Source organism: Glycine soja, chromosome 10, assembly GCF_004193775.1.
Source record: "Glycine soja cultivar W05 chromosome 10, ASM419377v2, whole genome shotgun sequence".
Classification (NCBI taxonomy): domain Eukaryota; kingdom Viridiplantae; phylum Streptophyta; class Magnoliopsida; order Fabales; family Fabaceae; genus Glycine; species Glycine soja.
This window is the reverse complement of record NC_041011.1, coordinates 41,907,360-41,918,471: the sequence shown is the minus strand read 5'-3', so window position 1 is coordinate 41,918,471 and position 11,112 is coordinate 41,907,360. Positions and strand designations below refer to the sequence as shown.

Below are 11,112 nucleotides of genomic sequence, written 5' to 3'. Positions count from 1 at the left end.
TGAAGAACAAGAACTGCCACGTTCACGCGTGCCTTTCCCCTTCTCTGAAATTGTTATGAGGTTTTGACAAAGATGAGAGCGAGTGAGTGTTGACGAATCTTGATAACAGAATTTGTCTGCGGAGTGCAAAGGCGAAGAGTGTATTAAAGCCACCCAATAAGGGCGTGTCAGTCTGACTCTATGGTGTTTATGTGTTCAGTGCACACGAGTCCCGTCCACGGGCCATGCACTTTCCACTCATATCACCAATGAATCATATTAAAAATATATATGAAGTGCACTATTTTTCTTTTCTTTTTTAGTAAGAAACTCGAGGGAGGTTTTGACTAATCTATAGTTGAGTTGTGCGACTACTATTTAAGTCATTAGGTTGAAAATGTAGGTTTCTAAATGTTGTTTGAGTTCCAAGTCTTGTATTTTGGAGTGATGATCCTTAATTGTGCTATATTAGTTTAGTATCATTTTTTTTGTAATTTCTTTGTGTTTTATTTATATGAACTAGTTATTTCCTGTATTATTTGACAGTTTAATTCGCATTAAAAAACATTTAAACATAAATTTATGTAAAAATGAAATAAATAATCATTTTTTTTATTAATCATGTACTTTTCAATTTAGATTGTAGCTGTTTTACTCAAACTTTTGAGGATGATCAAATGTTTCGCATAGGTTGGAATCAATGGTTGTTGCCAGGAGGTTTTCAACATCGCAGTGGACTTAGGAAGTGTAAGAGATTTACTATGTACAAAGACTCTAAAATCAAGTTAGTGAAAGAATAAAGTCAAGACGTCGGGATTAGAATGAATGTGTAACTCAATGTTAAATTTGAAGTATTTGTATGTTATTATGTTAATCAACTACAATTTGATGGGGAATGCAGCTTCAACGTCCTTAACTATTTTCAAAATATTCAAAAGGATGTTATAAAGTCGTTAGGTAGTTAAATTCCGTTGAAGAACATTTATCTATTTTACATGCTTATTAATCAAAGTAGCATCCATTAAAAGCTTAAACATTAAGTTTACTTGTTTTCTAACCTCTGTTAAAAATACTTTTATGTGCAATATAGATATAGGTGAACGCCTTAACTTAATTTTAGTATTATTAAAATTAGATTTGAAAACTTTTATTTCAAAAGACTTATATTAGGCTAAAATTTTCATCCCAAGTTAACACAAGTTGCAGTTATTTACTTATACTCAAGTAGTATATTTTTAAAAGCAAACCAGATTTCAATATATTGTACCCAAACTTGTTTGTACTGATTAACAGACTAAAGTAATCAGAATAAACAGTCAGGGGATAGTTCCTCAGTTCCTTTATTATCCCAAACTAATTGTAGCCTTCGCGCTAAAGTAAGATATTATTCCATAAAATTGTACTGCATTGCAATTTAATGCCCGATTAATTTTTTTTGTTGTGCTCCTACGTTTTTTTATGTGGAATGCCCAATTAATTTAATTATAGAACTCAGTAATCAAATTATTTCATGTTACTCTTTAAAAGTGATAGCAAAAAACACAAATGGAAAACGAGTTTGCAATTTGCACAATTTTAAGAAGTAAATCATACACTAGGCCAGGCTATAGCCTACAGTTGTCACACTAGTTTCCCTCCTCTTTGTATATGGCATGCGCAAGGGTTTACTTTATCAGAACCTGACATCATTTTTGTTGAAGTCACTTCATCACAGCTGGATCTCTTCTACTAAACAAGGAAGAAACCTAGTGAGACAATTGAAGAATCTGTCACTCTGAAGAAGCAAGTATTTAAAAAGAGCAGAAGAATTCAGGTAGAAATTGAAAGATTTTGTTGTTTCAAGCCATTCTGAAATCAAAGCACAAAGAATTAGACGAACCAAAAGCATTAATGCTCAAGACATTTTCTTGCAATAAAATAAAAGGCTAAATAATGACAAAGCTTGACCAACCTTGGCAAATTCTAAGCTAAGATTAGGAGCAAGTGAGTGGAAGAGAACACAACAGGGAAATTGTTGATTAAAAAAAATACTTGGAAGTTCAAACAGGTTCAAAAACAATCACTCCTAAGTGAGACACTGACAGATATAAAATTCATTTCCAAAAAAAAATAAGACATAATTTTCAGTGGCCTCTACAGCTGCTTCACCTTAATACCTAAAGCCTTTGTAAGATATCAAAACTATATATAATTGATCTAGTAGTAGTTAAATGATTCAATATCCAAAGTAAAGCATTATTCAAACTGTTTCATTTCTCCTAGCACGTCACATGCATAACCATAATTGATTCAAAAACTATCTTTTTTTGTTAAGTAAAACAATCATAGAGTAAACTACAAAAATCTAGCGATGTAATAGATTCTAATGTGGTTGACATAATTGGTATTTTATTACTTATTCTCTAAGACACTAATAATATTAGTAACGACAACAGCAATAAAATCACTCCAAGGCAAGCTTGTTTAGAAGCACTTTCACAATCAAGGATACAAAGGAGGATACATTGATAAATCGCTGAAGCTTGATAAGTTATTACTGCAAAGTTATGCAAAGAAACCACGTTAACAGTAGAACTTCACATTAAATTTATATATGTTTAACCTCCAAATAGGAAATGTAACTAGCAAAACTTACCCAAAAGCCACAACAGGTGTAGTGTCTTCCCAGTTCTGACCAAGACAATGCTAATAACCTTCCTTGTCGTAAAATTTATCTGACTTGATATATTTAGAGTCCGAGGAGATATCATCCTCACAGATAACAAGAGATTCTGAAGGATCATATCGATCTGAAAATGCATTATTGGGGAAAGAATCTGAAATATGACTCCTGTGAGTGTCCTTTTGCCATCCATCCTTGATTCTAGATGAGTTGTCATGCTTCTTTCTATTTGAGTAGTAATCCTGTTTGTTATGATGACTACTATGCTCACGCGATCGACTATAACTTGAGTACCTTTCAGGGCTTATAGAACGACGGTCTCTATGATATTTTCCTTGGTCAGCATTCTGTTGATCTTCTCGGCAATAATGGCTCCTATGATGCTCATGTTTCCGTTGTTTGTAATCTCTAGAAAATGCATCCTCCAGACTTTTACTTTGATCACAACAGTTAGAGTCTGATTGTTGCTCACTACAACGTAGGCTACTGATTGTAACTGTAGGAGAGTTATTACAAATCTTTCTTGAATTATTAGCTTCCATAGGAATGTCACGGTCAGGAGGTTTAGATGGAAACAACCCACTCTTTTCAGACATCTTCACATGGCTCTCAAAATCCCCAGCCTGCTTGATTTGGTCCATGAAATCCTCTATCATGTACCTCATTACCTTCAAGGAGGAATTTAAAATTAAGTATAAATTAGCTAAAATTAAGAAATTAAATTGCAAAATGAAAATCTTACTTCAAATAATTTTGCTAAAATAGTGATATAAGACGTATAAGCCAAAAAGGTATCCACCACCTCTGATACAATAGTAACACCAAGTCATCAACTAGGTGTATGTTTGGATTGGCAGGGGCAAAATTGATTTTGAATGAAATTGATTATGAAGTAAATTAGAGAAAATCTACCATTATTTTTTCCATTAAAATTGCTTCTACTAGAAGTGAGGGGTAAATTAGACAAAATTCAACTAGAATTGATTTTGGTAGAAGTAGAAGCTAGCTACTCCTCCTACTTGCTTCAACTACACCATGATTTTTTCCATAAAAATTCAAAATCAAGCTTGACCCACCTCACCATGCTCTACCATGATTTTAAAGCCAGTCCAAACACACACCTAGAATAACTGTGATAATTACAAGATACTCAAGATTATTCAGCTTTAACGGAGCAATTGGAAAATGAAACCAGGACTAAGTACGTGAAGTTACCATGGTTCAAGATATAAGTAGAAAATTTCAATAACTACAGCAGTACTTCTAACCTGCAGAGGTGATTGATTTGTTTTCTTGCCACGATAGGACATTCTTCGACGTTTGTAATCCCTTTCTTCAGCTAGCAACTCCTCTCGTGTCTTTTCTCTTGATGTTTCCTACAATTGATAGCAGATAGACAAAACGTAATTACAGGTAAAATAACAGAAAATATAATATTCACTTCATGGTCAAGATTCATTAGGGTGTGTTTGTATATGTTTTTAATTTTAACTATAAAATTGTAACCTTGTTTTCAGAAGCTTATATATGAAACAGTGAAAATAATTTTTTATTGTTGTTTTCACTATTTCCTACCTAAAGTTTTGAAAATATGAAATGAAGAAAATATAGAAAATGTTTCCTCAAATAAAACGGCCCCTTACATAGCTTGACTTAGGCACAAATTTATAACAAATTGCTCTCATGCTATTGAATGCAGACCAAGTAAGGAAAACAAATAGAATGTGGATTGAACAGTCATTTTCATTTTTGGGTGAACCTAGGGCATCTCCCTATCGAGAGACATTAACTAATCCCCTAAGATACCAAGATTCATTTAAGAATTTGACCTCTCCTAACATAACATATAAAAATACCTGGTTGGATGATTGCGGAAGATGAATGCTATCATGATCAATTAGAGGTCTATAATCAGGACGCTTTGCCCGCTCTTCATTTGCTTTCTCAGACAAATAAGAATACTCAGCAACCCTAAAGAAATAAAGCTCCATGTATTCAGATTAAGCCCACAAAATTCCAAATCATTTGATTGTAAATGACTATCAGCCAAGATAAAAAACACTATTCGTATCTAATAAGTTTCACCAAAGACACATTTCTGAAAGAAAATATACACAATTTGAAGAGTATATAAATACAACATACAGCTGATAGTTACTTGGCTGCTGAGAAAACCAAAATCCCTTAATTTTTTGTTCAAGCAAAGATCGTTCGTGCAGTGCCGCAACCGCCGCTGCAACTTGGGACACAGAAATCTTTCTATTCAGTATCCAATTTTTCTTTTCTCCACACTGAGCACCAGGTTTCGCTTCTTTGGGGTCTCCACTCTCTGTACCTAAATTTTGGGACTCTTGCTTTGAAGCAGCATTGTCCCCTAAAGGAAACAACAACAGAACCGAAGCACCAACCAGAATGCATTTTTTCACGAAATTAAGAACAAAAGCCTTTCCGTTAGCCGCACCGTAAAGAATCGAAACCTGAGACGCTAACCACGTCAAAGCCTGGTTCGTAACGGGGCAATCCACGAGCGAATTTTGGTTGTCCACGGAAACGGAAGCTTCTCTCAGAATTGACTTGAGGCACATACAGCATAGTAAAAATATATGGTGCTGCATAGAGGAATCAATAACGACGCCGTATCGAGGCGAATTCGCTATCATCCAGTCCGTTAAGTCACGGTCGTTGGCAATTCCGAGACCTAAAATTGCACGAAGAACGGAACTGGAGTAGGTAGCGGGAAAATCGTTCCAGCAGTCGAGTTCACGCGCGATGGAGAAGTACTGAGAGGGAAGAATGGGCGCGTGGAAAGAAGCGCTCTCGGGGATGGAGTGAGTGTATGTGTCGGCGCATTGGAGAGATAAAAACGAGGGAAGGGTGAGGGAGGCGGTTCTGGTGAGGGAGTCCGCATGGGAGAAAGCAACGACGGCGGGGGAATCGCGGTAGAAGAAGTTGGAGAGAGAATCAAGATAGAAAGAGAGTTGATCGGAGGGAGAATTGTGGAGGGTTTTGGGGTAAGTGAGAGAGGGAGAGGGGTTTAGATCGGGGAGAGGGCGAGGAGAGGAAGGGCAACGGAGGTGGTGAAGGAAGAGGGAGGGAGGGGGAAGGAGGTGGTGGGGATTGAAAGGGCATTGTATAAGGTTGGAGTTTAGGGTTGGCGGTGATGGTGTGAGGGAGAGAACATGGTTTGAGAGAGTGATTAGGTTGTTGAGGGATGTGAGGGTGGAAGAAAGACTAGAAGAGCTGGGAGATGGATTCATGGAAGAACGAACCCCCTGTAATCTAGATTGCCGCCGCACCAACTCCTCCAAAATCCAATCAACCAAGGGAAGGCCACCCGCATGCATATGTGAGAGACACTGGTTATTTTTGTTGGCTCTTGCTAAATACGCCTTCCGGTTTGTTAAGTCAGTCCCCTTTCTTCTAATTAAATTTGTTATTACCCATTATATCCTTTTTCGATACCCTCTCCCTCACTTGTATTATTCTTTAAACTTCTTTCACACCCTATCTTTTTGTTATAGACAATTTTAATGGGTGGTAATAACAATTGTGATTCCATTGTATTTTTTTTTTCACCCCCACTAGTGCAGCAAATGTGTGTTTCCTTTGAACATATGGGTTTGTGAAAAATGTGTACAGTGGAATTATGATTTTGTTGTAAAAGTGATAGTCAATTAAGCATGCATAATGGAAGTATGATTCCACTGCACAATGTACACCGAAAATCATACTTTCATTGTACAATGTTCATAAATTGTTACACAATAAAATCTTGATTTCGTTGTTACATAGGGGACAAATTTGCAACACAACAAAATTATGATTTTATTGTGTTACATAAATTCTTATACAATAGAATTGGCTTGCCAAAAACCTAGGAAAAGGTGAAATCATGATTTCGTTGTGCATATGAAAAAAAAATGGATTGAACAAGGAAGAGTTGCATGAGGCAAAGAGTGAAGAGAGAGAAAGAGAAAATGAAGAAGGAATGAAGAAAGGGAAAAAAGAAAGGAGGGAAGAAATGAAGAAAGGGAAAGAGGAAAGAGTGATGGGTGGGAAAGGATGGTGCCAATTATTGGAAAAGGTGTTTTGGTCTTTACAAGAATCTGGTAGGGATCAATAGCAATTTTGTTGGGACAATAACAAACCCAGTTATGTAAGATCTAGCTTGCATTCTCATATATGGCCCAAAAACATTTCGCCCTAAATAACTTCAAGAACAAAAGATGGGCTATATAACAACACACAAAAAAATAGTTTTTTATTTAATTATTCCTGAAATAGTATAAAAGATGATAAAACACGGAACATTAAAACTCAAAGGACACGCATTTGTTATTATGAAGATAAACATACTCAATTTACCTTTTCATTATCCTAAATCCTAACTCTCCTAGACATTAAAACTACAGTCATATGTAATCATCACTACCACTTTGAACGCCACTATCATTATCTCCATCATCTTCATCTTTATTTTTTTTATAAAGATAACTTTGTCGTTTTTAAGAATTTAATTATTATTTTCCAAGTTATTCGGTACACATAAAATAAGCCTATATATTATAGGCAATTTTTCATTAGTCCATCTAATACTTATGCGTATCAAACAATATCATTCAGTGAAAGAAAAATATTTGTGTTGTATTTATAGACTGATCTAGCTATTACACAACTATACCATACAGTATTACAGTTCGGGAGTGCATATTCTATTTCTCAATAAACAACAAACGTAGTTGTTGGTTTTGAGTGTGAATTTTCCTATTCGCCTAAGACATGGAGGGGAAAATAAATGTATGTACATTCTGCTTGTTTTCTCAAATGCTGACTGGTTAAGATATTAAGAGTGGGTATAATATTTGTCCAGAAGGATAAAGATAAAATAAAACACGTTAATTATCCTTATGATTTTGCAACTGTAAAATATAACAAGGGAGGAGAAGGATCACAATTTTACCAGTGGATATTCCAAGTTTCATAAATTAAAATGAAACTCAGATTCATAAATTTTGAAGTCATTGTCATGAAACTCTTTAATTACCTGCTTTGTAACAACTTTCTTGTTGGTACCATTACTATCTTATTCTTGTCCTATTGCATGGGTAGAAAAAAGAAAAATATAGGGAAACAAAATAAAAGAGAGAAAATGATAGATATGATACATGATTTGATGAGAAATGAAAAAAGAAATAAGAAAAAATAGAATAGAAATGACATGGAATTGAAAAATAAATGTTTGATAATGTATGTTTATATATAATTACTCTTTCTTGGGTTTCTACCAAATCTGATATCTTTCTTGGGTAGGAACTAGGAACCATTCATTTACGTCACTTGTGTGAGTGAGTCATCTTCAAACACTGTAGTGCGTTTGAAATCCTTTGGTAGTGTAAGAAAACAAATCAAAGCTAGGATGCAACTTAGTTATTCCCCGGATAGAAATCTCGGATCAAAGACTTTATGGACAAGATAAATATACAAAAGTGGACACTCGTTTCTTTCAAAATATAATTACGAGTTGATACATATTTGAAAATTTAATCAATTTTTTTGTCTTAAATAATTTCCATTATCCTCCACTTACTCTATACGATATCTATACCGCAACATGAAGGACCAATTAAAGACTTTGGCAAAAATAAAATAAAACCATTGAGGTGTAGCACTAGTTCCGGTCTTCTAAATGCTCACAAGATTTTAATTAGCCGCCGGGTCTCAAAATTAACATGTTCTAAATCATGCACCAGCTCCCATTATAAAACTAAATATTTCAGGCACAGGTAGTGGATACGTACAATGTCGAATGTACACTGTAATACTGAAAAATTTATCATGACAAGCGTGCAGACATTAAGAATGCTTCCACCATCAAATAGTTTACTAATTCTACAAATGCTAAAATATCTATATCAATGGCTCCGTACCCTATAAATAGCTAGCTTCCCATGCTACAAAATACACATCTCTCACACACTTAGAATTAAGTTAGTAGCGAGGAAGAAAAATGAAGGTTGTTTACCTCTTCGTTGTGCTGATGGCTTTGGCATCATCTGTTGCCTTTGCTTATGATCCAAGCCCCCTGCAAGACTTTTGTGTCGCTATCAATGACACCAAAGCTGGTGGTCTATACGGTGGTATGTACTGTATTCTTATATGAGCACCACTATTTAGTACGAAACTTTGATGCACAAAGCATACGTAATACATGTGTTAATATATTATTGGTTAAAAGAAAAAATAAAAGATAAGATACTTAATACAAATCACGGTGAATTGTCTTTATATATATATATATATATATATATGTACAAAACGAATTCGTACTCCATAGCATTTTCCATTCTTATATACGTAAATTTTGTAGCTACAATATTTTGTGTCAAGAATAATCATCATAAAAGTTACATTGTGATTTTATGTATGTGTAGTGTTCGTGAATGGAAAATTTTGCAAGGATCCTAAGTTTGCTTATGCTGATGATTTCTTCTTTGGTGGATTGGGACCCGGAGACACTGCAAACGCACAAGGATCAAAGGTGACAGCTGTCACAGTTAATGAAATATTAGGGCTCAACACACTTGGTATATCCTTGGCACGCATAGATTTTGCACCAAAAGGTTTGAACCCTCCTCACACTCATCCTCGAGGGACAGAGATTCTGGTAGTCTTGGAAGGTACCCTCTACGTTGGTTTTGTCGCGTCCAATCAAAACGACAACCGGTTATTCACCAAGGTGTTGTACAAGGGTGATGTGTTTGTGTTCCCAATAGGGCTGATTCACTTCCAGCAAAACGTAGGTTATGGAAATGCCGTGGCCATTGCTGCTCTTAGTAGCCAAAACCCTGGAGTTATTACAATTGCAAATGCTGTTTTTGGATCTAAACCTCCTATCTCTGATGAAGTTCTCGCCAAAGCTTTTCAAGTGGACAAAAACATAGTCGACTACCTTCAGAAGCAATTCGGATACAACAACAAAGTTAACGGGGAACATAATTAAATTGTGATACCATCTCTGGCTTGGACCTTGGATAAATAATTTTCTCAATTTCGCTTCCCAAGCCATTACTGCAATATTATGCTTAGTTGTTTTGTGTGGATTTGAACTTGTAAGTGTAATAAAGGACACAGTAACGTGGCTAACATATGTGTCTTTACAAGATCTTATATATATCAATATTGATACTGTTAAGTAAAAAAACCTAAGAGTTCAAAAATTTAAATAGTATATATATATATATATATATATATATATATACCTTCTTTAATTTCATATATTTTTCAATTAAATTATTACACATGACAACTTATAGAAAGAGATCTGTTTTCTTACTTGAGTTGTCCATGTAAGATTGAAAATAAATTAAATCAACTCGAGACTCAATTTAACAATTAATTTATTGAAGTGGAATTCTTGGATTAGAAGAGTTTAACTTAAATTAAAAATTGAGTTCATTAAATAAATAAATTAAACTTGAGAAATAATTATTTTGGCTCATTTAATTCATGAACAATTTTTGGATATAATTAAATTCATAAAATTAAGTTTCTAATTAATTTTATATTATAAAAATGTAATATAATCATAATTTTAAATTAAATCAAGCTAATGATCTAAACTAAATTAACTACTTCACAAGTTTGAATCTAATTGATCGAGTTTAAAGTGAAAAAAGATCATTTTAAACTCAAATCAAACTTTGAGTGAATCAATTCTTATTAAGTTTAGATAAATTAATTAAGTTTAATTGGATTCAACTCATTTTTAGTCTTTATAGTACCATTATTCAATAGAAATAAGGAATGATATAAGAAAAATAGAATATATATATATATAATCCATGCTATGAAATAAAATGTGAATTTTGTCTTAAATTGGCCTTTTTTTATCCAATCTCACAAGTATTTATCTCCATTCTATATATTTAAAATTTTTCCCCTTTCTTCTCTTTTAATCTTTGTTATAAATAAATTATAGATTTCTTATTTTTATCATTTTGGTAGTATTAATTTGTTAGAACAACAACTCTAATTGGTTTGCACAACTTTTATGGCATGTTTGGTTATGCTTCTCCCATTGTACCATATTTACCTTCAATTTATTTTTTATATATAAGAATCAAATGTTAAAAAAATAAAAGGAACACCTGTATAAAATGCCTCCCTCCAAAACACGTATTTAATCAATTAAAACCTATTTAACAAAAAATAATAAAATTAAAGCCTATTCCTAATTGAATAGATGTTTTAATTATCTAATCAACTAAAAATGTTGGAAAGTTTCTAATCCATTAGAGGCTCTCCTCTTTTTTTTTAGGACTTTGAATTTTTTGGATACACACAACTTTAAAAAATAAGACCATTAATATAAAACTTTAATTTGATAATATATATATATATATATATATATATATATATATAATCATATCATAAATAAATGATCCTTATATTATGGTTATCTTATGCAAGAA

The 11,112-nt window shown here is 33.5% G+C and overlaps 2 protein-coding genes across 6 annotated transcripts; one reads left to right on the top strand and one right to left on the bottom strand.

The window, feature by feature from the left end:
* Positions 1–1,456: 1,456 nt before the first annotated feature.
* LOC114371156 (U11/U12 small nuclear ribonucleoprotein 48 kDa protein) lies at positions 1,457–6,006 on the bottom strand. 5 transcript variants are annotated; one of them, XM_028328589.1, is made up of 6 exons: positions 4,787–6,006; positions 4,498–4,612; positions 3,910–4,017; positions 2,615–3,309; positions 1,931–2,515; positions 1,457–1,827 (listed from the first exon to the last, which is right to left on the bottom strand). In XM_028328589.1, exons 1-4 carry the CDS (start codon positions 5,983–5,985, stop codon positions 2,665–2,667), a joined length of 2,067 nt encoding a protein of 688 aa, XP_028184390.1. In that variant the 5' UTR covers positions 5,986–6,006; the 3' UTR covers positions 1,457–1,827; positions 1,931–2,515; positions 2,615–2,664. The 5 variants fall into 5 exon arrangements, with proteins under 5 accessions (XP_028184390.1, XP_028184389.1, XP_028184391.1 ...); XM_028328588.1 differs by having other exon boundaries at positions 1,457–2,515; XM_028328590.1 differs by lacking the exon at positions 1,931–2,515.
* A 2,582-nt stretch (positions 6,007–8,588) lies between these two features.
* On the top strand, positions 8,589–9,786 carry LOC114370504 (germin-like protein subfamily 1 member 13). Its single transcript, XM_028327865.1, has 2 exons — positions 8,589–8,778; positions 9,073–9,786. The coding sequence occupies exons 1-2, from the start codon at positions 8,649–8,651 to the stop codon at positions 9,639–9,641; spliced, it is 699 nt and encodes a 232-aa protein (XP_028183666.1). The 5' UTR covers positions 8,589–8,648; the 3' UTR covers positions 9,642–9,786.
* Positions 9,787–11,112: the final 1,326 nt, after the last annotated feature.

Bases quoted from the DNA above. Each gene is read 5' to 3' on its own strand.
- LOC114371156 (XM_028328588.1), bottom strand. From the start codon at position 5,985: ATGCATGCGGGTGGCCTTCCCTTGGTTGATTGGATTTTGGAGGAGTTG. The intron at 4,018-4,497 runs GTATTTTTATAT...TATCAATTGTAG, and splicing joins TTCCGCAATCATCCAACCAG to GAAACATCAAGAGAAAAGAC. The intron at 3,310-3,909 runs GTTAGAAGTACT...TCCTCCTTGAAG, and splicing joins CAAATCAATCACCTCTGCAG to GTAATGAGGTACATGATAGA.
- LOC114370504 (XM_028327865.1), top strand. From the start codon at position 8,649: ATGAAGGTTGTTTACCTCTTCGTTGTGCTGATGGCTTTGGCATCATCT. The intron at 8,779-9,072 runs GTATGTACTGTA...ATGTATGTGTAG, and splicing joins AGCTGGTGGTCTATACGGTG to TGTTCGTGAATGGAAAATTT.